Source organism: Gopherus evgoodei, chromosome 1 (genome assembly GCF_007399415.2).
Source record: "Gopherus evgoodei ecotype Sinaloan lineage chromosome 1, rGopEvg1_v1.p, whole genome shotgun sequence".
Lineage (NCBI taxonomy): Eukaryota > Metazoa > Chordata > Testudines > Testudinidae > Gopherus > Gopherus evgoodei.
Window position 1 is genome coordinate 2,863,457 of NC_044322.1, and position 26,108 is coordinate 2,889,564.

At 48.2% G+C, this 26,108-nt stretch overlaps 2 protein-coding genes and 1 long non-coding RNA gene across 7 annotated transcripts in view; 1 reads left to right on the top strand and 2 right to left on the bottom strand.

The window, feature by feature from the left end:
- LOC115648395 (ecto-ADP-ribosyltransferase 5-like) overlaps positions 1-3,617 on the bottom strand; it is a 19,544-nt gene extending 15,927 nt beyond the window's left edge. Inside the window, exons 1-2 of one of the 3 annotated variants that reach the window (XM_030555961.1) lie at positions 3,535-3,617; positions 1,266-1,346 (exon numbers count right to left, since the gene is read on the bottom strand). In XM_030555961.1, coding sequence (XP_030411821.1) covers positions 1,266-1,317 — 52 coding nt within the window. In that variant the 5' untranslated portion in view covers positions 1,318-1,346; positions 3,535-3,617. Of the gene's footprint in view, positions 1-1,265; positions 1,347-3,534 lie in introns of those variants that run through there. The other 2 variants (XM_030555979.1, XM_030555988.1) reach the window with 2 other exon arrangements.
- Positions 1-11,391, top strand: part of LOC115648470 — a 15,957-nt gene extending 4,566 nt beyond the window's left edge. For both annotated transcript variants that reach the window (XR_003999565.1, XR_003999563.1), the window contains exons 2-3: positions 1,106-1,709; positions 10,004-11,391. This is a non-coding gene — a long non-coding RNA (uncharacterized LOC115648470). The remainder of the gene's footprint in view (positions 1-1,105; positions 1,710-10,003) is intronic.
- LOC115648410 (ecto-ADP-ribosyltransferase 5-like) lies at positions 3,415-21,176 on the bottom strand. Of its 2 annotated transcripts, XM_030556008.1 has the most exons (8): positions 21,054-21,175; positions 16,770-16,887; positions 14,932-15,157; positions 12,192-12,363; positions 11,398-11,484; positions 5,857-6,553; positions 5,123-5,155; positions 3,415-3,808 (listed from the first exon to the last, which is right to left on the bottom strand). In XM_030556008.1, the coding sequence occupies exons 4-8, from the start codon at positions 12,195-12,197 to the stop codon at positions 3,666-3,668; spliced, it is 966 nt and encodes a 321-aa protein (XP_030411868.1). In that variant the 5' UTR covers positions 12,198-12,363; positions 14,932-15,157; positions 16,770-16,887; positions 21,054-21,175; the 3' UTR covers positions 3,415-3,665. The 2 variants fall into 2 exon arrangements, with proteins under 2 accessions (XP_030411868.1, XP_030411858.1); XM_030555998.1 differs by lacking the exon at positions 3,415-3,808 and having other exon boundaries at positions 4,269-5,155; positions 21,054-21,176.
- Between the last annotated feature and the right edge of the window lie 4,932 nt (positions 21,177-26,108).

Genomic DNA, 26,108 nt, shown 5'->3' on the forward strand with positions numbered 1-26,108 from the left:
CTTAGGACCAGGGCTAGGTTGTCCCCACTCCGGGGTGCTCTCTCCACACTGGACACTTCCCTGACTCACTGATCATTACATGCAGCTCAAAGCAAATAAAATTTATTAAACAGTAATCAATTGAAAAAAATTAAGAAAAAATGAGAAAGGTGAAAGTAAAACCCATCACCCTGCTCTGTGGCACGGGGACATCACAATCAGTGTCTCTGGGATGTCAGGGCAGTTCAGTCTGTTCCTCAAAAGTCCCGGGCCCTGGCTATGCTGCAGGGATGCTGCAGGTTGGACACTTGCTCTGGCGGTGGCCACACGCCCTCAAGCTCTAGGTGGCAGGACCCTGCTTCCCAGCATCAGCCCCTGCCCCGTCGGGGTTACGATCCCCCTCCAAGTCTGGCCTGCAAAGCCTCTTGGCTGGGGGCATCTCCCTGCACTGGGCCCACTGCCCAAGGTCCCCCTAGCTTTCCCCAGCTGCTCACCGCACCTGGCCCCGGACTGCTTCAGCCAAAGCTCCTATTCCAGCCCCAAGCCTCAGCTCCTGCTCCACTCTGCTGCCTCAGCACAACTGCTGCTCTGCCTCCAGCTCCCTGGACTGCTTCTCTGGCCTCTCTGGCTCTGGTTGCTACAGCTCTGCTCCCAGCACAGGTCTGCACTCTGGGCTGCTGCTGTGACTCTGCTCCCAGCACTGACCTGCTTCCTGGGCTGCTTCTCTGACCTCTCTGGCTGGCACAGCTCCACTCCCCAGCTCAGCTTGGGTCCCTCCTCTCCCTTAGCTCAGCTGCACTCTATCTGACCCAGGCAATTCCAGCTCACACCAAAGGACGGGACCCCCCCTGGCCTGCTGACTCTCTGATTAGCCTGCCCGCCCTGTCAATCAGGCTGACCTGGAGCCTTGGCCTCTCCCCATTGTTCCTGGGGACTGTCAGTCTCATGGTCCTGATTTCCCATCAACCCCTCCCCTTTCTTTTAGTACTGGGAGCTAGCAACCAAACCCCCCCACTGAGTTTTAGTAAGGGGCCAACAGTCCCCTTGCATAGAGTTTTGACGTCCTACTGTAACTGGAGTTGTTAACTGATTGTCAATTAACCCAGCTTTTAAAATGTTCCTTTAGGACCTTTCTGGTGCCAGACCTGAGACACCTGGGGTCTGACTGTCAGAGGGCTGGAGCCCACAACCCCAGCTGAAGTCAGTGGGAGCTGGGAGCACACCATCAAGTGACACGAAAGCAGAAGCTGCTTTTGGAAATGTTGCCCTAAGCACTTGTCTTTAACCTTTTTCTTGGAGGTCAGTGATTCCCACCCCTGCCCTCAGAGAATGGAACATTCCATCAGGTGGCACACTGCTGAGAATTCCTGCGGGAGAGAAGCCAACGGTTTATCATGAAAACGCCAAGAGACCTTTAAGTGCAATGTCAGCATCCAATGCAGTTCGTCATTCATTGGCTGGAAGCACTTGGCATTTCTCTCCAAGAATCTGGCTCTTTTTTTAAAGTCTGGCCCATCAACTAGATTGTGCTAATTCTAATATTCCTTGATTATAAACCCATTAACTTGCAGTGCCGTGTCTAGACAGGGTGAGCTGCCATGGCCAGGCTCACCAGAGTTTGTCCCTGGAGAGCTCAGAATGAGGCTGAACATCTCACCCAATTGCAGTTACCTGAAACATTGTGCTTGTGTTTCAGCCAAGAGGACCCAACAAGATCGCTGTAGGGTCTGGTAAGAACCTATTTGTTGGAGTTAATTGATTTGTGAAGCATCGTTCTCATGTGTAACCCTTCTGCCCCTCTGACTTGGCAGCAACAAGGGCCGGGTTCAGTATCCAGGGGTTCTGTTTCAATAATGCAATGCAAAACCAGCTCGAGCCCCCACCCAGTGACCAGGGACAATTATATACCACCCCCCAGGCACCTCTAGGAGGCAATATTTCCCCTCTCACAAGCACAGAGTCTGAGTGTAGCAAAATCCTTTTAATAAAGAAGGGAAACAATGTGGCATCATATTGGGGAAACACCACAAACAGGATTCATAACATAAACCATGATCAAAAGACCCACCCAGTAAGTTTTGGCAGTGTCCTTTTCCCCTGAGGGTCCTAAGTCCAATCACCCCAAATTCCAACAACCCAAAAGTCTCTGTCCCTGGTCAGTGCCGCCTCAGAGTTCAAAAGTTTATCTGCAGAGTTTTACCCCACCAGCCTGGGTGGAAATGGGGGGGCAGATGGGGTGTTAAGGGGCACCTTACGTGGTCTGAGGCTGACCGCCCCGCCTCTCCGTGGAGTTCTGCTGCAGCCTACACCACAAACAGCTCCACTCCACCAACCACTCCGCTCCTCCAGCCAACCCGTGAGCCGCTCCAGCTGTCCACGCAAACTGCTCCGCTCCTCTCGCTGTTCCGTGGGCCGCTCCAACCATCCCACAAACCATTCAGCTCCACTCCACTGTTCTGTGGGACGCTCCAACGATCCCACAAACCACTCTGCTCACTGTTCTGTGAGCCACTCCAACCATCCCACAAATTGCTCAGCTCTGCGGGCCACTCCAACTGCTCTGCAAACTCCTCTCCTCTGCCAGCCGCTTAGCAATAGATCTTCAGGCTCCCCCATTAGTTAACACAGCACTCAGCTCAGTAAGCTTAGCTCTTTTAGTGATTTCAGCTTGTTGTAGGGGAGCACCAGTGATGATGCACCATTGGCCCAAAGTGAATTCAGCTCAGCAGCCTCAAGCTAGACTCCTAATAGAATCAAAATTAGCTCTACTTTTCAACTGTGGGGAGAGAGAGAGAGAGAGAGAGAGAGAGAAGAAGGAGCAGCAACTAGTGTTCCAGGCCTCAAAAAGGGTCTAGACCATCAGATACACATACTAGTCCCACAACCTCTCTCAAGTCACTTGGTTTTGGAATACATGGCCCTTGTCTAGCAAGTGCTATTTAGTTGATGGTGAGACCCTCTGTCATAAAACAGTTTCATAGTCCTTCATTCACATAATCAGGGTAACAACACTTTATTCCTCCTGCACCAATAACAGAGAAATTGGGGATCCCACAACTGTCAAAGTGACCATTTGGGGCTGCCATGGACTCATGCTAGCCAGGGTGGGTGTGCCTATGCAAACAAGATCAGCCCCTGAAATACTTTTCCACACTCGCCATAACTCACCACCAGATGTCAGGGTAGAGGTCATTCTGACTCTGCTTGCACATGCATGGAAATTCTGAGCATGCAATCCCAGGACAGTCAGTGGGCATGCAGGTGGGTAAACTAGCCCAGAACTGGGCCTTTGAGCTCACTGGTTAGAAATATCATCTTCTGAGCAAATTTGATATGAAAGTGACTGAGCGATATAGATATGGGACCCCACAAACTGTCCTGTTACAGATTCACCTGGCCGATTAAATCCGTCACATGTATTCATGAAAATACTCCGACTTAGTTCATTTCTGAAAAGTCTTATACTGAAGTCATCAAAAGTTGGTACAAAAGAGCTAGCATGACAGGAATACAAGTAATTATTTATATAACAGACACCAATTTAACAAATCCCACCTGGAATAGAAGTATGAGCTTTCAATTCGATCTACTCATCGATAATGTATAATCAAAGCTTGCCCAGCGACACTCCCTTCATGTTCCTGGTTTCTCTTTGGAACGCTGGCACCGTGACACCGTGATTTGTGTTAGAGAGAAAAAGTGAGTAACACGAATAGGACAATTGAGAAACCAGCAAACAGCTTCATAGCAGCAACATGGACCAGGATGATGGATCCTCCAAACAGTAAATGGCTCAAAACACCGGGGAAGGCCAGGCCGCCTCTGGTAGCTGTTAATAGGAAGATGTAGATCAAACAATTCATAGGAAATTATTTCACACTGAGAGATCCTTAAAGCTGGATACTGGTTTCCTTCCCAACAGCTACTGGAACCTGCGTCTGTTAGTCTATAAGGTGCCACAGGATTCTTTGCTGCTTTTACAGATCCAGACTAACACGGCTACCCCTCTGATACCTGCTTATTGCAGAGATTCATTAATCCATTTCCCCTCAGCAGGACACTCCAGCCTGGGACATTCATCTCACTGGTGAGATTTCACTTGCTTCCTCCCTCCTCAGCCTGCTTGTTCCTTTGGTATCAATCATTAGTGAGCACGTTTCACCAACCCAGTCCCAGAGACTCTGATTTGGACACTTGTTGATGCCACATAAGTGTTTTCCAGACCAGTTATGAATAATAAAGACATGAGTCCGTGGAACACTGACACCAGTAACACTATTTCTGTTTTTTTGTTTTTGGGGGTTTTTTTTGGGTGGGGGGTTATTGGCTTTAGGGGAAATGTGGAGCAGGGCAGAGAAGGCCCATTCTATTTTGTGGAGGATTTTGATATTTCAAAATTCGGTTTTGTTCTGACTTGGAATTTAAAAAAAACCCAACTTTTGAATTTTTCCACACAACGGAACAGAGTGTCGGTTCTGGGGCACTCCATCAAGCAGGCTGTCCCAGGGTCAGGGGCACTGGAAGTCCTGGATCTATGACTCCTAGGCAGACCACCAGTCAAGCTGCCAAGCAGCCAGGCAAGTGAGCTGGCCAGAACTCAGGCAGCGTTCTGACAGAACAGTGTCAAAATCAAATCACCTCTGCAAAAGGTTTAGAGTTTGACAAATTGTCAAATTTCAAGGAGAAAATGTTTTGTTGAGATTTTTCCGACCTGCTCTGGTAAAATAGTCCTGTTTAGTCCTTTGAGAGGATATTGTCCACTGCGAATAGAATGGGTCTAGTTATGAGAGGAGGGAGATGGAGACACACTTGTGGTGCTAGGATAGGGGATGTGTGTTCAGTTATAGTTCAGAACACTGAATATGAACCTTTAGTGCTCTAAGGGGTTATTCTCCTTAAATTTTCTTTTCTGAAATCAACTGTGCCTGGCATTGAGTCAGACGTGAAGGTTCTCAGATACTAGTCATGAGCTCCCTACGAGAACATGGATAAATAGACAGAACGTGCAGTTCATCCCACTTTTTTCTCAAGTTGTTTCCCTGCATATGACATGTTTGCCTGGTGGGGTTGCTCTCTGCTCTGCATTTTAATACAGAGGGCAAGTTATTGTCAAAACAATGAAAACAAAATGTTTCTTTCTTACCAGAGTTGTCAACACATATTTGGTTCTTCTCTCCTACGGTAGAAACAGAGAGAGTCAATGAAATGTGACCTTAGGTGGAATTTTCAACTCCATTCTACTATTTCCAAAGAAACATAGTAATTGTCAGACCGGATCCCACCAACAGACTCCACTTAGCCTAGTGTCCTGTCCCTGACTGAGGTCAGGCCCAGCTGCATTAGGAGAAGCTGCAAGAAACCCCGGAGTGGAATTACCTACACATCTGCACACTAGGCCACTGACTGCTCCCTTTCCCACAGCCTATGGATTTGCTATGCTGTGTTTGAGGAGCCACAGCTGCTCTACCAGGGCTCTGTACGGCGCATGTGTGTGTTGAAGACTCACAGTGATTTGGGGCCTTCACCTATCTTTCTAGTGCTCCCATCGCCAGGGTGTCATAGAATCATAGAATATCAGGGTCGGAAGAGACCTCAGGAGGTCATCTAGTCCAGCCCCCTGCACAAAGCAGGACACCTGCTGTCGTGGGTGTCTACGCACCTTCTCTTTCCTCAGTGAGCGAGTAGGACCCAGTGTCCACCCACCCCAGCCCAAGCCCTCTCTAGCAGCAAGAGTCGTGGCAGGCTGTCTCCCCCAGCCCTGGTGGCAAGTCCCCATGTCAGCATCCCTCTCATCAGCTCTCCCTGAAGTGGGGTTTTCAAAGTCACCACAGCAAATAGTCCCACCCGAATATTTCTTGTGTTCAGCCCAGTACTCACCACCCAGGTACGCGCAGTTAAAATGGCTGCAGGTCCGGTTTGTGCTCCGGAGGACAAAGCGGTTACTCCTTTGTCCTCGGGACATGTTGAATATCTCATGGACTGGGATTAACACTTCTTCCTCCTCCTGAATGCATGAGAAGGCCCTGATCTCAACACCAAAGCATGTGTGGATGGTGAACAATGTGTCCATGCCAAATCTCTTAGCTACTCCTATATCAAAAGATGAAGAGGCAAAGTATCCAAACCTGATGTGACCTGATCCCATGTACTGAAAACTGACAGAAACCCCCCGGTACACTGTCCTTTTGTACATCACATCACATCTCCGTCGTAAGAGCTGTGAAGCTCTTGTCAAGTAATAATGAAAGGCTTTGAACTGGAAACTGGCCATGTAATGAGCTCGAGATGTCCCAGCCCCTCTCACTGCTGCATTCAACTCACTGTGAAAGTCATTATCGGTATAGGCTATTATGGCTCTTCCATGCTCATCTTTAAAGCCTCTGGGCAGAGAAATCTTTTTCTTTACAAGTTCCCATTTTTTTCCTGAGTTTTCCCACACCCTGCTAAACAGTGAGGACATGGACTTTTCTTTCTCTAGCAGTTCAGGTGCAATTCCATCCATTTCTTCAGCACATCCTATATACTGGTCATCAAAAGCATCATCCATCATGCTCAGCTCCACCTGGCATTTTGCCTGAGAGAATAAAGGAAACATTCGGTCACATTAGCATTTGTGTTACAATAGCATCTAGAGGTCACACCCAGGATCAGGACCCCATTGTGCTCGGCCCTGTACAAACACACTAGGAGATGGCCTCTGCCCCTAGAAGCTTACCGCTAAACAGACAAGACAGAGGAAAGGTGGGAGAAAGGGATGGAACACACAAGCAGAATCCTCAGGGTGTTGCTTGGCAAATGTAACATTGGCCCCTCAGTTTTGGGAGGGAGGAGTAGGATGAGTGTTATGGATTTGTAGCTGCCCTGTAATAATTGATTAATACTGTCTGTTGCCCTGGTTCCTGGGGAAAAGAAGCAGGGGTGGATAAAAGAGGTCTGGGAATGCAGGTGATCAGAAGATCTGTGTCAGATTTAACAAGGAACACTCAGGGTACAGCTACACTTGCAGCTGTCCAGCACTGTACAGCTGAGTAGGGAAAGCACTGGAGTCTGGCCACAGTGACAGCTGCCAGCGCACGGGCGTGGCCACATTTGCAGTGGCATTGGGAGCGGTGCATGATAGGTAGCCATCCCAGCATTCAAGTGCTGCAACATGCTTTTCAAAAATGGGGAGTGGAGTGTGACAGGGAGCATGGGGGGAGAGAGAGTGGGTTTTTGGAGCCAACACTGTATCAGCACCCTGCCTTGCAAGTTCCAACCCCCCTCCCTCCTCCACCCCCTCTCACTCACAGAAAGCAAACAGGAACTGTTTGGTTTTTTCTCACAGACCAGATAAGCAGCCGCTCGCCAAAAAGGATCCCCCCCGCCCGTTCCTTCCCCACCCCGCCTCTCTCTTCAAGCAAACATTAGTTGTGGGCGTTCCAAATGGAGCGCCCCCCCTGCCGCTGCTCATTCACAGCAAACAGTAGCTGGGTTTGTTTTTTTGATAAGCAGCTCCCGGAGCCCAGAGTTCACAATAAAACAAGGAGAGGAACCTTCACTTAAAAGGATTATGGGGAGTTTCTGGAGGTCAATCACCCCGTTTACACTGGAGCACCAGTTCTCAGCCACTCTGCAGCAGCTGTTATTCCTCTCGGGGAGGCAGAGTATCTGCAGCGCTGTCGCCACAGAGATACAGCGCTGTATGAGCCTTGCCAGTGTGGACGGGGAGTGAGTTACAGCGCTGTGGGCAGCTTTATTGCGCTGTAACTCTCAAGTGTAGCCAAGGCCTTTGTGAAGAGGGGAGAGGACGTTGTTCAGGGGAGCCAGGCTGAGGTGCAGGCAGAGGTGAAAGTAAGCCAGTACGGGCCGGTACGGAGGACCGGTGAGAAAAGGAGACTGACTGAGGGAGAGAGAGAGAAGCCTGCTCCCTGCATAAGAATAGTTTAAACTCAGCTGTTCCCTGATGGTTCAGCCCCCAGGGCTAGGTTTCTGGCACCCTTGTTAATTTCACTCACAGTAGCTGGGGGGAGGGGGTCGAGGGGAGGGTGTGTTTGACCATGGCAGGGGCAGTCCTTTTCTGCCCCCGGGATGAGAGGATCTCTCCAAAACTAATATACACAACAAATACAAGCATTTGACTGCATAGTTTAAATCCAGAGCTAATAAAAGCAGGTGGAAGGGGAAAACTCACTGTCACATTGGTTTCTCGGCTCTTCCCTCCCCCTCCTCCAGTCAGGCTGCAGACAAGGCTCTGCATTCCTCCCCCCTCCCCGCCGCAGGGGTTCTCCTCTAGGCTCTAGCTTGCAGTAGGGACACTGGCTGAGATGCCTGCTGCTGCTGCCTGCAAAAGAACAGTTTAAACTCAGCTGTTCCCTGTGCAGTTCAGTGCCCAGAGTTAGGAGCCATTTCTGGCATCCTTGTTAATTTCACTCCCAGTTGTTGGGTGTGTGTGACCATGGCAGGGGCAGTTCTTTTCTGCCCCCGGGATGAGGGGATCTCCTAAACAAAATCAAAATCAGGAACCATTTCCAAGTTCAAATCTATCCCATTCCCTCCCCAGCAGAGGATCATGGTTGCGATGTCCAAACTGCTTGCAGATCCTCTTGGAAATGTTACTGTTTAAAAAAAACAACACAAAGAACATGGTGGAAAGATGTGTCATGATGGTTAGGATTTATTTTGGGCAAAGCAATTTTGTTAAAGCAACTAAAGATTCACAGGGAAAGCAAATAGCCTCCATAGACAAAACCACAAAGGGACTGGAGGGGAAAACTGAATATTCAGGGAAATTGTTGAACCTCCTTTGAAAAAAATAGTAGTTTTCATACCAATCCACCCTCTTGATACATTGATTTAAACACCTGAAATGTCCTTAGGACATTGGGTGCAATCTCAGATCTCTTTTTGTTTTGTCCTGCCTGCAGAGTGCAGAGGCTGAAATTGACAAAACTTTCTCTAAATATCTTGTATATTTCATGAAGGCTATTCCAGTTGTCCTTCATTCACCCCTGACTTCCCCTCCCCCCTGGCTCCCTCCCTGGCTGGCTGGCTGTGGTTTTTGCCTTGGTTACTTACTCGTTGGCAGACCCAGCCCAGCGGCACCTGCTGGCTCTCTGCAGGCAGCAGCCCACAGGGGTCGGTTGCTGGGGTTGCTGCTGGTTGGTGGCAGGCTGCAGCTGCATTGTTTGTGACACATTCATACACATACACATACATACAGTGTGTATTTCTATCCCATGGGGAGGGCGCCAGTGCCCTTTTGAGGGGTGGGGGGACACGGGAGACAGTATTTCTACTGCTCCAGAGGTGAAAGTAAGCCGGTGCAGTCCGGTACGGCGTACCGGCAAGAGCCAGTATGCCGTGCTGGACCACATCAACTTCCACGGCAGGGATTGAAAGAGATCTGGGCTGCCCGCGGCTGCGGGCAGCCCAGAGCCCTTTAAATCCCGGCTGTGGCTCCGGCAGCCAGGCTGGGGCCAGGATTTAAAGGGCTCAGAGCTCCCCGCAGCTGTGGGCAGCCAAGAGCCCTTTGAATTCCGGCCACAGCTCTGGCAGCCGGGTGGGGCCAGGATTTAAAGGGCTTTGGGCTTTCCTCAGTGGCAGGAGCTCTGGGCCCTTTAAATCCCTGCTCCAGTCCCTCAAAGCTCAGGGTTCCCCCTGGCGGCCAGAGCACCGGGCCCTTTAATTTGCCCCTGAGCCCCGGAGGGCTCCCAGCCACCTCTGCAGCTGGGAGCCCCTGGTTGATTTAAAGGCTCTGGGTCTCCCAGCCACAGCTGGTGCCCCAGGGCCTTTAAATCTTGAGAGGCCACGCCTCTTCTAGATGAGGCCACGCGCCCCTCAGGACTCCGGTAGTACCGCTAAGTCCTGTAAGTTACTTTCACCCCTGGGTGCAGGTCCTGAGAACCTGCCTACATCATCCCCAGGGGATGGTAGCCCTTTAGGTAAGACCGATGTGAGTGTGGACTGTGGGTTGTTTTAAAAGTCAGTTTTTCTAAACACTTTGTTCTTACAGTAAACTGAACAACACTTTGTCTGGTGTCAGCAGATACCCCACTGGGTCCCAATTCCTGAAGTGACAAACAGCAGGGACCTGAACTCAGCCAGAGCTGCTGGGTAAGCACGATGGACACACAGGTACCGCAGCCCGGGGCCCTGTCTGAGAGTGGGAGATTCACAGGATTCCTGCCGAGGAGGGTAAAAGCACAAGGACTGACACCCGAAAGGCTGCACTCAGAGACCAGCGAGCCACGTACCCGGGACAGAGGTGTTTTTAATTTACTGGGGTCTATGTTAGTGTAACAGATATATTGTGCGCAGATGAGGGTTAGGAAGAAAGGCAGGAAGTGATACATTAATAGGGAAGACAAAGCAGGGGGAACAAGGGACATAGAAGGGAGGGAGCTAGGAGGGACTGAGATCCCAATCCACTCCCACGGGAATATCTAGAAACCACCCCCATTTATCTCAGTGGGAGTCAGTGGGTTGCCATCTCCGTATGCCAGCCATGCACTGCATGCTCCAGGGCTGGCGGTGCCCATGGGAAGGTTCCATCCAACCCCCAAATGCACATGGAGAACGGCAACACAACGCCGTTGTGATGGGTTGTATTAACCCCACACTGGATAACCAGGGGCTAACAGGAGCCCGAGCCCCTTTAGGCTGTGAGGTGGCACCTGGAGGGTGTTATGCACCACTGGTGATCAGACCCAGCTAGGGACTTCCCCTCTTGGGCCAAAGGCAAAGAGAGGCCTGGAGCCAGCACTGGAGGGCCCAGAGCCAGGAGGAGGCCTGGGAGACTGGGGGCAGTGAAGCCTGCGGCCAGAGGTGAGTTGCCTCAGGCCAGGAGGAAGCCAGAGACAGTGTTGGTAAAGCCTAGGGGGTGTTTGGACTGGAGTTTGAGGGGCTGCAGGGAGAGGGGGAAGACCTCGGCAGTCCCTCTCCTGGCAGTAAAGAGTGTCGAGACCTAAGGGGAACAGGAAGGCTCCTGCAGGGTAAAGAGGAAATTGGTTTAATTTTGTTCTTTTGGTTTAGGATTGAGCTGGGGGATTCCACGGGGGAGCCCTGCGAGCCTGGACCTGAATGAAGGATGAGCCAGGAGAGGCTGTGCGGACTGGAAAAAGGCTGTGATAGGAGGATATCAATGAAGACGGCAGTAAGGAGTCTGATGGAACAGACCTTGGCTGCTGCTCAGAGGATCCCTGGACTGGAACCCAGTTTAGGGGGAGGGTTTGGGTTTCCTACCAGCCACTGCAGAAGGTGCCTGATTAGACAAACACCTGTCTGGGGTGGTCTCGGTGCTCTTGGTCCAGCCTCAACACAAGGCTGTACAAGATGACCTCTCATGTCCCTTCCAGCCCTACAGGTCTATGGCTGCCTGCATAGTCTTGAGCAGAAACACAAGAAAACATAGTGTTTCACTGGCAAAGCTCAAGAGTTTACCTGAGGGATTCCCAGCCAGGTTTGAAGACAGAAGTATGTCAAGGGGATCAGCAGAGGCTTCATCATGGTTCCAACATCCCTGTGCAACTGCAGGAGAATCCATCAGGAACGTAAGTGGAGATTTGGGGGGAAAGAACACATCAAACCAAACATCCTCCCGATTGTTTCACTGTGATCCGTTGTTCCACATTCAGTAACTAACTGGGATTTCCCAGGCAGGAATTGCTCTCTCAGGGACAGCAGCCCAGCCATAATGGAGGTGGGTTTGACCCTGAAATACAGTTCTCAGCTGGAGGGGTGGAGAATAGTTGTGGGGAAATCCTGCTTTCACTTCATGGTGATCACATTTCCCTAAAAGACTTTGTCAGGGGGTAGAAATATGATCCATAGTGCTGCTGTGTTGGCTCGAAAGTGCCGTTACACAGCACAATACAGTGAAACCAGCGGCCAGGCAAGCCTGTCAATCAGCTCCTAGGGAATGGGGCTAAAATAACGACATAGCTCAATATTTTAGTGCCTCACCCAAGTGCCTGGTCAAGTGTTTGTTCGGCAACTAACTACCTTATACACTCTGCACCTCGCTGCTTAGTTCTGCCCCGTGGCTAACAGGGTGATCAACGACTCCGATGTCAAACACCAAGGCTGATCCTAGGTCCAATGGTCAGAGCCACACGGCCCTGTCAGAGACACAAACAAACAGGTCTCAGTCACCTGGCCAGGTCAGGGACCCAAACCCCAGCCACATGGAGACAAACAGCAAAGAGACCAGCACACAGCTCACCAAGTTCCTTTACCTCCATGCACCAGATCCACAGCTACACCCTGCAACACTTCCCTGCTTGCCTCTTCTGTTCGCCTGCTGAGCTGATCCCTTGTTTAGAGGATACGTTGTAGAGTTGGGTCAGTGGGGGTTGATTTTTCTGGCCAGGGAAAGGGAGATGGGCATTGGAATTTGGAGACTGGATCCTGGGGGAGAACCAGTGACATGGAGATTAGGGGGTAGCAGTGTCTTGCTCAGGGAAAGCAGAATTAGGGCCAGGAGTGAGAAGCAACAGGCTTGGAGTGTTTCCTGGGAAGTTTAATGGGCAGCAGATTTAAAACAAATAAAAGGAAGTTCTTCTTCACGCAGCGCACAGTTAACCTATGGAACTCCTTGCCTGAGGAGGTTGTGAAGGCTAAGACTATCACAGGGTTTAAAAGAGAACTGGATAAATTCATGGAGGATAAGTCCATTAATGGCTATTAGCCAGGATGGGTAAGGAATGGTGTCCCTAGCCTCTGTTTGTCAGAGGGTGGTGATGGACAGCAGGAGAGAGATCACTTGATCATTACCTGTTAGGTTCACTCCCTCTGGGGCACCTGGCATTGGCCACTGCTGGCAGACAGGATACTGGGCTGGATGGACTTTTGGTCTGACCCAGTACGGCCGTTCTTGTGTTCACCTAACACTTGGAAATGCCATCCCTCCCCTGCCCTTTGCCCGTAAAGGAGAAGGTGTGTGGCGGTGCTCTCCCTAGCATGGTGTAGCTTAGGGGTTGGCTTGGTGTAGGTGACTGCTGAGCTGTACCTGGGGTGATTGAATGGATGTCAGCACAGAGTGAATGAGTATGAAATGTAGGGGTGTGATGTGTGTACTGAACAGATGGGTGGAAAATGAATCTGAACACATTTCATATTTCTTTTAAGAACAATGAGCTGGGTAATACTTCTTTGTTTGAAATGGATCTTCCACGTTAGTTTGACATTGCTAGTGTAAGCAGGGACTGCTGAATTCTTCCCTGACAGGTAGCTGGGATGGGGAGAGACTTCCGGAGCAAACTCTATTTACATAAACACACCTGCTCTGCTTAGATATCCAGCAGACAGAACGCTGTTGCTCAAAATTATCAACTTTGGCTGGGGTTGGGTTACAGATCAGTGGGGAAAGTAACTGAAATACATGGATTGTATTTTCTAAATGGACAACCTACCCTAAATTCTAAATGACTGAGGGACAATGTTCTCTCATTGTATATTTGCTTTCCACAACCAACTCTCTGTATAACTTTTAATGAGTGATGTACCTGGATACTTGGATAGTAATATCTAAACTGTATTCTTACATTTGTTCACCTACATTTGGGTTATTGCTGATTATGCACTATATGTATCCTACAACTTTAAAAACAAACTTTGTATTTATGGATAATCTAAGCCAAATGTACAGACACTCTTTTCTTAACCTGTGAATTATATAATTTTTTAACATTAGCTTTAATAAAAAAATTTAAAACTGAATGCAGGGGTGGTGAAATGCTGTTACTAATATTGGTGGTATTATTGTAATGCAGGGAAGCAGGACTGTGCTTAACCTGTCCCAAATGAGGGAGTCACCTTCAGATGAAAGAAACTCCTTAAGCCAGGGGCTCAAATGCCAGAGCCTTGGGAAAGTAAAAGGGGTAGGGACAGCTGTCTCAGCTAGGAGGTGTGCAGACTCTCCTTAGAAGTCCCCAGACTGGTTTGACCTGTTGCTCCCCACGGTTCAAAAAAAGAGCTAAATAGGCTTCTTTAGGAGCCTCTATTGTTATTTTAAATGCTCAATCAGAGCAGAAAGCAGTTGTAGTAGGACTGTGTTTCTGCCCAGCCTGCTGGGAGCTAAACATCACTAAGAGCTGAAATCACTTGATATGGGGCAGTGTCTCTGCCCAGCCTGCAAACAGCTGAAAATCACTAAGATACTGAGGTGCAGAGGTCACAGCAGAGAGACTAGTGGTAGCACAAGGTGACTGACAGTCAGCTTGTGACCAAGTGGCTGGTGAGGCAGTGAGCAGAGCAAGCAGCCAGCAGGGTGGCTGGCAGAGAGGGTTAGCAAGTGAGTGCCCGAGCAGCGGAGCCAGTAAGGTGCCTCTATCCCCCCTCCACCCAGGGTGGCAGGTGAACTCTGCAGATGCACCTCTGAACTCTGGGTCTGCACTGACCAAGGACAGTAACTGTGAGTGGGGAGCAGAGAAGGGTCGGGCATGTGATAGGGGCCTTTGACTTGCTGGACTTAAGAAGCTGAGGGGAAAAGATACTGCCAAGCTTACTTGGGGGTGGGTCTGTTCCTTATGGTTTATCTTTAGAAACTCTCTTTGCAGCATTTTCCCAAATTAACACCAAGTTACTTCCCTCTTTAAAAAGTTTCTTTTCTATGCTCAGGCTCTGTGCTCGTGAGTGGGGAAGTTTTGCCTCTCAGAGGCACCCGGGGTGGTGTATAATGTTCCCATGTTACTGGGTGGGGGCTTGAGCCAGTTCTCTGTTGTATCAATGGAAAGGAACCCCTAGATACTGAACTGGGCCCTGGCTGCTGCTGGCTTTGCCTGGCAGAAGGGATACACCAGAATATATCTGAGCTTTGACATATTTTGGGGGATACAGCCACACTCTCAGTGCTTCATCTTTTCTTTTTTAAGGCAGGATCCCCTTTTGAATGTAAATCCAAATAAATGCCTGATTCTCAAGGAGAGAACACCGCCTTCCCACTGTAAAACCCCACATTTGTGTCCTTTTCCAAACCTCAGACTGATTTTTTACACACTTCCTCTGTCTGTCTCAGCCATCTTGCTGTAGCACCAGTAATGGAGTTGCTCTCCAAAGACTCCATTGACTATAACTTCGCCTGGGGTTTGTAGTAGAGTTGAAGGCTCTGCAAAATACTTAATACAGTCCCAGACTGTGTTACGTTTTCAGACATCTTCTCTAGGGCTGATGGGAAGACTGTGGATTTCACCAGCCCCAGCCCCTAGAAATTCAGTAAAATATCAATAAAATGTGGATAATTTTCATTCTGTTACAAGATTTTCTTCCCCCTAATATAGTCTTGCCTCAGCATGGAAGCATGATGTAGGCCTTGCTGGAGCCCTAGGCCCAGCTAACAGTGTGAATCAAAGGCTGTGAACCAGAGTAGGCCTGACCTGGGCAATATAGCAAAACACCAGGTTCTGGATAACACCAAATTAGCATGGTCCTGACTGGAGATAATGGTACAGGACACCCAGAGTTCTCAAGTAACAGCATGAACATATTCCTAGAAGATGGTGCAGGCAGGGCCGGTGCAACTATTTAGGCAAACTAGGTGGCTGCCTAAGGCGCCTCGTGGTTGGGGGCGCCTAAAAGCCCCCTCAGGTGAGGAGGTGGAGGTGAGCTGGGTGGGTGGGTGCATGGAGAGGGTTGCCTGCAATAACGAGGGGCGGGGCACACAGGGGAACAGCTCCCCACCCCAGCTCACCTCCGCTCTGCCTCCTCCACCAAGCACACAGCCCAGCTCTAAGTCTCCTCCAATCAGCGCCGCAAGCCTGGGCGGGGAGGAGAATTAGAGCAGCGCTGGCGTGCTCAGTGGAGGAGGCGGAGCCGAGGTGAGCTGGGGCGGGCTACTCAGGCAGGCTTAGTTTCTGCAGGAGGTCTCCCCAGGCAGGGTTAGCTGCCGGGGGGGGAAGGGGGGAAATCTCCCCAGGCAGGGTTAGCTGCCATGGGGGGATGGGAGGGGAAAGGGGTTAGCTGTCGCTGTGGAGGGGGAGATAGCTGCTGCAGGGGGGGCTTCCCGGGTGTGGGGCTGAGTTAGCTGCCGTTGGGGGGCAGGGTTAGCTGGGGGGGTGCAAGGTGGAAGTTTCACCTAGGGTGCAAAACTTCCTTGCACCGGCCCTGGGTGCAGGGACAGGCTGATCCTGAGTAAGATAAGGAGGCGAGGATTATCCTTTTGCTAGCCAATTCCAGGGGTAGTGCAGAAGCCAGGAAAGTTCCCTACAATAGCAGGACTATTCCCCCACTTACACTTACACACATGGATGTGTCTAGACAGGAGTTTTGAAGTCCTAATTTCAGTGGGGTTACGGTCAGCCATGAGTGTGGGGGAGGGGACGCAGTGGTGACCTTGCCCAGCTACATCAGCCTAAAAACTGCAGAACCCATTACAGAGGAAAATAACAGATACAAAACTGTCCCAGTAAAAAGATGTGGGGAGGCTCTCAGTGATTTTGCTCCATAGTGAGCCAGCTCTTACTCTGGCTGTGAGAGGGCTCAGTGGGGGGGGATCCAGGTGCAGCTGGCTGGGGCTTGTGGGGTGGGAATCCGGGTGCAGGTGGCTCGCAGAGATCACCCGCAGAGATCAGATCCACAGAGATCACCCGGATCCATGGAACTTAAGGAGTTCCATTTTTGAGAAAGAAAAATTAAAGAGAAAACCTCAGAGGGTGGAGGAAAGGAACAATGTATCTATTGTAGGTAACACTTTAGAAAGAAAATTGAGAAGGAAAATAGAACAGTTGGCTCAGGCACAATGAGCCTTATCCCAGGAGAAAGGGATTAGTGAGAAGTTAAGACAAAGAGTAAGTAAACCAGACATGTCACAAACCTACCCGCAGTTGGGCCACTTATTACAAGAAACTCAGGGAAGTGTAGCTGTTGCTGTGAAGGGCTGTAAGGAGGCAACTCTAGAGAACAGGACCTCTCCGGAAAGGTGAAAGTCTTTGCAACCTGAAATACCAGCAAGTAATTTTGATACCTTTAAGTCAATTGAGTCAGAAGGAATAATAAACAAGTGGCATAATTAATTTTGAAGCTGATACGCCCATTATACCCCAAGCCACTTTAGAGCCAAAACCAGAATCTCATAGACTCATAGACTCCAGGACTGGAAGGGACCTCGAGAGGTCATCGAGTCCAGTCCCCTGCCCTCATGGCAGGACCAAATATTGTCTAGACCATCCCTAATAGACATTTATCTAACCTACTCTTAAATATCTCCAGAGATGGAGATTCCACAACTTCCCTAGGCAATCTATTCCAGTGTTTAACTACCCTGACAGTTAGGAACTTTTTCCTAATGTCCAACCTAAATCTCCCTTGCTGCAGTTTAAGCCCATTGCTTCTTGTTCTATCATTGGAGGCTAAGGTGAACAAGTTTTCTCCCTCCTCCTGATGACACCCTTTTAGATACCTGAAAACTGCTATCATGTCCCTCTCAGTCTTTTCTTTTCCAAACTAAACAAACCCAGTTCCTTCAGCCTTCCTTCATAGGTCATGTTCTCAAGACCTTTAATCATTCTTGCTGCTCTTCTCTGGACCCTCTCCAGTTTCTCCACATCTTTCTTGAAATGCGGTACCCAGAACTGGACACAATACTCCAGCTGAGGCCTGACCAGTGCAGAGTAAAGCGGAAGAATGACTTCTCGTGTCTTGTTTACAACACACCTGTTAATGCATCCCAGAATCACGTTTGCTTTTTTTGCAACAGTATCACACTGTTGACTCATATTAAGCTTGTGGTCCACTATGACCCCTAGATCTCTTTCTGCCATACTCCTTCCTAGACAGTCTCTTCCCATTCTGTATGTGTGAAACTGATTGTTCCTTCCTAAGTGGAGCACTTTGCATTTGAGAAGAAATCTCTACAGACAGGGCCGTCCTTAGGATTTATGGGGCCCTAGGCAGTATTATTAAACTGGTGCCCCATGCCGGATGGCAGCCCAAGCTCACAGCCTGGTGGGGGAGGGGGAAGAGGGACTTGACAGCAAAGGATAATGAGATGCCCAGCCTGCCTCGTGGTGGCAGAGAGTCACAGTTCCCTGCAGAGACTTCCATGCACTCTCCCTCATGCAGAATGGACATGAAGAAAGTACCTAATTAAAAGCACTAAAATTTGGGATTAAAAAATGTCAGTCACAGGTTTTTTGATATGCCCTGAAGTTTGTCAGAGATTTATTTGCAAAAACTTCATAGTAAGGGTGAGTCAGCTGTCCTGCTGAATACAACATTACATATAATGGAATACATGATGCAGCTCTTCTCTGTTTTACATTTTCTTCATCGGTATTTCTAAGTTGAATTTATATTTTAAATGTACTCAAATCTTAAGCCAGCATTCCAGATTACTACATATTTAACTCACTGAAACAAAGACATTCTTTTAAATTAATCAGAGAGATTTAGTGTGTTCATAACAATGTTCATTGCTTTTAGAAAAAGGGAACAGTAATTTACTTTGTGTGATCTCCATAACAAGAGACATGGTTATGAAATTTCACCAACTTTAAAAAAATATGTTTCCAAAGATTTTAGGTATAACAAGGATTTTGTCTTACTAAGGTACTGATTTTGCTGGAGGGTTCTTTTAAAACTAGTTTGTTGGATAGTCAGAAGTAAAGAAAGGGAACTCTTTGTCCAGCTATCTGGAAGGGAAGGGCTGTTGTCCCTTTAAGGGCTCTCTTCAGTGGGGAGTGGGGGGAGAGGTGGTGAAGGGATGGACAGAAAGGACAGGAAGACTTGGAAGCACTTTTTTTTTAACTATAGTAATTAAAATGTGTATTTTAGATAAGGGAGGTCTTTTGAAGGATTTATTTAAAAAACTATGTGTGAAGATCCACACATTTAAGGCTAAAGATGATTGTGCATCTAAAACTCTATGCAAGCATTTTTTAGAAATGTGATTTTATAATCTTCATCAGCTCAGTAATGAAATATTTTTAAAGCAAATTTTAAACTAAGGTCCTGTAGACTGACATGTTCTGTGTAAATATTACATTAATGCACAACTGTTTTTGTCAGTAAAGTCAGAAACTGACAGTATAAAAATTTATTTGGGCATAAGCTTTCGTGGACATCTGATGAAATGGGTTCTAGTCCACAAAAGCTTATGCCCAAATAATTTGTTAGTCTTTGAGGTGACACAAGGACTCGTCCTTGTTTTTGCTGATACAGACTAACAGGACTACCACTCTGAAACCTGTCAGTATATACCTTGGGGTTGGCAAATGCCTGTTAAATGGCTTTATTACCCCTTGAATGTCTCTTTAACAGTTTCAATGTTGTGCTAATAGGTCTGGCAGGCTGGAGGTTTTTTCACTTTTAACTACTAGATTCCCTCCCAAGGAAGACTCACCAGGCTAAAGCAGCCGTCTGTGGGAGCCTGCAGGAAGGGTCAAAACAGGGATAGGAAAACAAGAGGGTGGACACTAAGACCCAGTGGTGCCCCAAATTTTCAGGTGCCCTACGCAGCTGCCTATGTTGCCTATGCCTAAGGACGGCCCTGTTTACAGAAACCTGCCAATACCCGACCATCAGAAGGTGCAGGCACCTGTCCCAATCAAAAAACAGTATAAAAGGTTAAAGCAAAACTCCCCACCTAAATTGTTCACTGTAGAAGCTGCCCAAATACAGGAGACACTGGTTCCTTTGAAAAAAGAGGCAAAGGAAATCCCACATCTAACTGTAAAGGAGGAAAAAAATCAATTTCTAATTCAAAACCTTCAGGATTGAGTCTTCCTATCTTTCCAACCACAGTGGTAACAAATGTAACAACACTAAATGCCATTGCAAAATTGGGAGAACAAAGGAAAAAGGAGCTCCAGAGCAAGCAGAGGAGTTCCAGAGCTGACTCCGCCAAAGGAGATCCAGAGCAGAGCAGAGGGTGGAGATGGATGGCAGGAGAGAGATCACTTCATCTTTACCTTTTAGGTTCACTCCCTCTGGGGCACCTGGCATTGGTCACTTTCAGTGGACAGGATACTGTGCTGGATGGACCTTTGGTCTGACCCAATACGGCCGTTCTTATATTCTTATGTCTCCAATCAGCTTTTTGTGTAAGTTTCTCTATAGATGTTGATATGGTAAGCAAGGTCCAAGCACGCTTGTCAGATTGGGTCCCACAGGCGAGTTAGGTGCAGGAATACCTGTTTCCCCGATTCATGAAGTGCTCTGAGGCTGGCATGGGGCTGCAGTGCACATGCTCAAAGGCAGAAACAGGAGCCTGGGGAATTGGTTACTGCAGAAATTTAGGTGCTGAGTGAGTTTATTGGCCTGCAGCGTTCATGGGCTGCTGAACAGGGGCTCTGTGAATCCGGGGTTGGGGTCTGATTCTGGGATTGAGGTGCCTAAAGTGACAGTATGTATGGATAGATATCATCTGTCCTGGCAATCTCTGGGAAGAGATGAACAGCTTTCTGCCTGGGAGGCTCGCCTGATGTTATGAATGAATCGTCTGCGTAGTTGTGTCAGTAAAGGATGGATCTTTACAATGAACAATAGTGACGTTTGTACCTTATGGAAGTAGTTGTGGTCAATGTATTTTATGATGTAGATGTGAGCAAAATAAGCAGAATTTTTTTGTTTTCACTACATAGGGTTTTTAAATATTTCCGTAGTTTCCCTGTCCCAAAAGCTTTTATAATTTTATAACAAATTAAAGCTCTGAAATCAAATCAACAGGAAATATTAGACTTTTCATTCTGTGCACCCCCAGATTCTAGCCTCTGATATTACAATTTGCATAACAAAAGTGCCTAGAGCTCCCAAGCCAGAATGTGGTCCTATTGTGCTAGGGGCTGTGCCAATCCCCAAAGCTTACAATCTAGGGCAAACAAAGGTTGGTAGAAGAAAGACAGGTAGAGTGACTTGCCCATTGTCACACACAGCAGGCCAGGGGCACAGCTGGGATGAAAGCCTTGGTCTCCTCACTCCCAGCCAGCTGCCTTGTGCACGGGCCCACCCTCCCCTTCAGGTCCATAGGTACTGGACAGATGTAACTGCAGACAGATTTGTATCATTGTCTAAACCACTGTGCAACCTGTTGTCTAGAGATGAATTGAGCAGAAGTGTCTGTAATTAGGATAGTGAAGAGTAAGAATTGAATGATGTTACAATACCTGACTTTCCCAAGTGTGTCTGAGTCCCTGGCAGGCTGCTGACCCGAGCAAGAGCTGGCTGCAGTTGTAGAACTTAATCTGCACTGTTCATGACACAGGAAATGGTTTGACTTTAGCTAACAAACCTCCGTGCAGACTTTCACTTTCGAAACTGACAGCGTTTGCTTTTTTTAGGAAATAAGGGCCTGAGCTAAATCCCACTGACCTCAATGGAAAGACTCTCATTGATTTCAATGGGCTTTGGATCAGGCCTGTTCAGAGTAAAAACGTTACTGTGAGCTAGGGCCAGGGCTCCTGAGTATTCCCAATAACACCTGTTTCCAAACAAATCCACAAAACTACCCCCGTTTTATCCTCTGTGCTTCCTGTTCTAGGGTTCTTTACCTCCCTGTCTAGCTGTTAAAGCTAACCAATTTTGCTACCTTGGCTCTACTGTTATGGCAATGTAGATAATGATGCTGAACTCACTAGTATAATCGGCAAAGCTGTCAGGAACTTTGGTCTTTTGCAAGACGGATCCTGGAACAATAACAAATTGTCAACTAAAGCAGGACTGCCCAGAGGATTCAGAGGGCCTGGGACAAAGCAATTTCAGGGGCCCCTTCCATAAAAAAAAAAAGTTGCAATACTATAGAATACTATCAAATACAAATTGCCCCACTTGCCCCTCCCCACCCCGGGAAGCCCTGGGAAAAATAAACATTTAAAAGCCTTCTGCATCATGGACAATGTCTGCTTTCCTTCAAAATGTGTTGTGTTTTTTTTAATTGAAAAGCTGAAATTAGTCGGCCAAAACCTGAACATGGTTTGGGGTTTCAGAAGTGTGTGGCCAAATATTTGCTGCTTGCTGTGTTTGTTTAAAGAAACAATAAAAAAAAATTCTGCTTAAACAGAAATCCAAAACTTTTGAACCACCTCAGCTTGTGACCAAATGCCTGAGCCCATCCAGTCAGAGATTTTTCCAGGTTTCTGATACTCTGCTGGCTTTCTTGACTCATATCTGTCTCCATAACTTTGGGTTCATTTAGCTTAGAACAAAAGAATGGCCATACTGGGTCAGACCAAATGTCCATCCAGCCTAGTATCCTGTCTAGTGACAGTGGCCAATGCCAAGTGCCCCAGAGGGAGTGAACCTAACAGGTAATGATCAAGTGATCGCTCTCCTGCCATCCATCTCCACCCTCGGACAAACAGAGGCTAAGGGCACCATTCCTTACCCATCTTGGCTAATAGCCATTAGTGGACTTAACCTCCATGAATGTATCTGTTTCCTAGAGACTGGCTCCATGGGGTCCCTCACAAACTGGAGACAGTTACTGCGGGTTTGTCTTTAGTACAGCTTATATACATATTCCACGAACTGAGCATTTGAGCTTGTTCCAGAATCTGGGATGAGCCTATATTGTGAAAACTGAAATGCTCAAAATAGCACATGCATGTGAATGGACACAGAGTGCTAAAATTAAATTAACCCAAGGCTAAAGGCTAATCAGGGCTAAAGGCAGAGAGAGGCCTAGAGCCAGAACTGGAGGGCTCAGAGTCAGGAGGAGGCCTGAGAGGCTGGGGGCAGTGAAGCCTGCGGCCAGAGGTGAGTTGCCTCAGATGAGGAGGAAGCCAGTGGCAGTGTTAGTAAAGCCTAGGGGACGTTTGGAGTTTGAGGGGGTGCAGGTAGAGGGGGAAGACCTCGGCAGTCCCCCTCCTGACAGTAAAGAGTGGAGAGACCTGAGGGGAACAGGAAGGCTCCTACAGGGTGAGGAGGAAGCCCAAGCAAGGCAGAAATTGGTTTAATTTTGTTCTTTTTGTTTGGGATCCTGTTGGGTGATTCCATGGGGGAGCCCTGAGAGTCTAGCCCTGAAAGAAGCATGAGCCAGGAGAGGCTGTGCGGACTGGAAAGAGGCTGTGGTAGGAAGATATCCATGGAGGCACCAGCAAGGAGTCTGATGGAGCAGAGCTTTGCTGCCGGTCAGAAGATCCCTGGACTGGAACCGTTTAGTGGGAGGGCTGGGGTCTGCGGAAGGGGATGTGGGGCTCTGATTAGACAAACACCTGTCTGACGTGGTCTCGGTGCTCTTGGTCCAGACTCAGCACATAAGGCTGCACCGGATGACCTCTTGAGGTCCCTTCCAGTCCTACAAGTCTATCGGTCTAAGGCAGTATGGCTGCCTGCATAGCCTAGAGCAGAAACACAAGAAAACACAAAGTGCTTCACTGGCAAAGCTCTAGAGTTTACCTGAGGGATTCCCAGCCAGGTTTGAAGACAGAAGTATGTCAAGGGGATCAGCAGAGGCCTCAGCATTATTCCAACTTTCCCGGTGCAGCTGCAGGAGAATCCATCACGAACATAAGTGGAGATTTGGGGGGGAAAGAACACATCAAACCAAACATTCTCCCGATTGTTTCACTGTGATCCATTGTTCCACATTCAGTAACTGGGATTTCCCAGGCAGGAATTGCTAATCTCATGGATGGCAGCCCAGCCATAACAGAGGTGAGTTTGACCCTGAAATACAGTTCTCAGCCGCAGGGGTGGGGAGTAGTTGTGAGGAAATCCTGCTTTCACTTCCTAAAGGATTGTAGGGGGTGGAAATACTGTACCTAATGCTGCTGTGTTTACTTGAAACTGCTGCTGCACAATACACAGAACCCGACAGACCCGGCAGGGTGAGCCCCCAAGAGAATGGGGCTAAAATAATGATATAACTGAACAGTTCAGTGCCTCACCCAAGTGCCTGGTCAAGTGTTTGCTCAGCAACTACCCTATACACTCTGCATCTCCCTGCTTAGTTCTGCCCCATGGCTAACGGGGTGATCGACAACTCAAGACGTCAAACACCAGGACTGATCGTAGGCCCAAGGGTCAGAGCAATACAACCCTCGTAGAGACACAAACACCCAGACCTCTGTCACCTGGCCCGGTCAGGGACCCAAACCCCAGCCACACGACCCACATGGAGACAAACAGCAAATGGAACAACACTCAACTCCCCAAGTCCCTTTACCTCCATGCACCAGATCCACAGCTACACCCTGCAAAACTCCCCTGCTTGCCTCTCCTGTTCACTTGCTGAGCTGATCCCTTGTTTAGAGGGTCTGCTGGGGAGTTGGGTCTTTGGGGGCAGATTTTTCTGGCCAGGGAAAGGGAGCCAGGCATAGGAATTTGGATCCTGGAGGAGAACCAGTGACATGGGCACTAGGGCGTGGCAGTGTCTTGCTCAGGGAAAGCAGGGATAGAGTCAGGAATGGGGAGTAACAGAGACTTCCACTGCACACATGGAAATGCCGTCACTCCCCTGGCCTTTGCCCGTAAAGGGGAGGGTGGGGGCTGGTGCTCTCCCCCCCATGGTGTAGCTGAGGGGTTGGCTTGGTGTGGGTGACTGTACATGGGGTGATGGGATGGATGTGCGCACAGAGTGAATGGATATGAAATGTAGGGGTGTGATGTGTGTACTGAACGGGTGGGTGTGTCATAAAGGGAAGGGTAACCTTCCTGTATACAATACTATAAAATCCCTCCTGGCCTGAGGCACCAAATCTTCTTACTTCTAAAGGGTTAAGAAGCCCAAATGCCTGACTGGCACCTGACCCAAAGGACCAATAAGGGGACATGATACTTTCAAATCGGGGGATGGAGGAGGCTTTGTTTTGTCTGTTCTTTGTCTGTCTGTTCTGTGTGCTTGCCAGAGCCAGATCAAGAAAGCAAGCAATCCATGTCCATTAGGATTAGTTAGTACTAGCAAGGGAATGCGTTAGCTTGCTTTTATTTTGGCTTGTGATTTTCTCTGTGTTGAGAAGGAGGTGTATTCCTGGTTTTCTTTTTGTAACTTTAAAGTTTTGCCCAGAGGGAAATCCTCTGTGTTTTGAATCTGATTGCCCTGTGAGATTATCTTCCATTCTAATTTTACAGAGGTGCTTCTTTTGACTTTTTTCTTTCTAATAAAGTTCTGGGGTTTTTTAGAATCTGATTGGGTTTTTTAGTGTCCTAAAAAAACCCAAGGTTGGTCTGTGCTCATCTTGTTTATTCTCAAGCCTCCCCAGAAAAGGATGTATAGGGCTTGGGGGGATATTATGGGGGAGTAGGAACTCCAAATGGTCCTTTCCCTGAGTTTTGTCTAATCACTTGGTGGTGGCAGCGTTACCTAATCCAAGGTACAAGGGAGAATTTGTGCTTTGGGGAGTTTTTAACCTAAGCTGGTAGAAATAAGCTTAGGGGTCTTTCATGCAGGTCCCCACATCTGTACCCCAGAGTTCAGAGTGGGGAGGGAACCCTGACAGGGTGGAAAATGAATCTAAATACATTTCATATTTCTATTAAAAACAAAGGACCGGGTGATGCTCCTTTGTTTGAAATGGCTCTCCCACAGTAGTTTGACATTGCCAAAAATATCTGAACTTTGATACATTTTGGGGGATACAGCCACATTCTCAGCGGTTCACATTTTCTTTTTTAAGGACTGGGTCTCCTTTTTTAATGTAAGTACAAATAAATGCCTGATTCTCAAGGAGAGAACATCGCCTTCCCACTGTAAAACCCCACATCTGTACCCTTTTCCAAACCTCAGACTGATTTTTTACACATTTCCTCTCTCTGTCCCAGCCATCTTGCTGTAGCACCAGTAATGGAGTTGCTCTCCAAAGACTCCGTTGGCTACAACTTTGCCTGGGGTTTGCAGTAGAGTTGAAGGTTCTGCAAAATACTTAATACAATTCCAGATTGTGTTACGTTTCAGACATCTTCTCTAGGGCTGATGGGAGGATAATGTCGATTTTCCCAGTCCCTGCCCCTAGAAATTCTATGATATATCACTAAAATGTGGATAAATTTTCATTCTATTACAGGATTTTCTTCTCCCTAATGTAGACTTCTCTCAGTATAGAAGCATAATGTAGGCCTTGCTGGAGTCCTAGGCCTAGCTAACAGTGTGAATCAAAGGCCATGAACCAGAGTAGGCCTGGCCTGGCCAATATAGCAACACACCAGGTACTGGCGAACACCAAGTAAGCACCTTCCTGACTGGAGATGATGGTACAGGACTCCCAGAGTTCTCAAGTATCGCT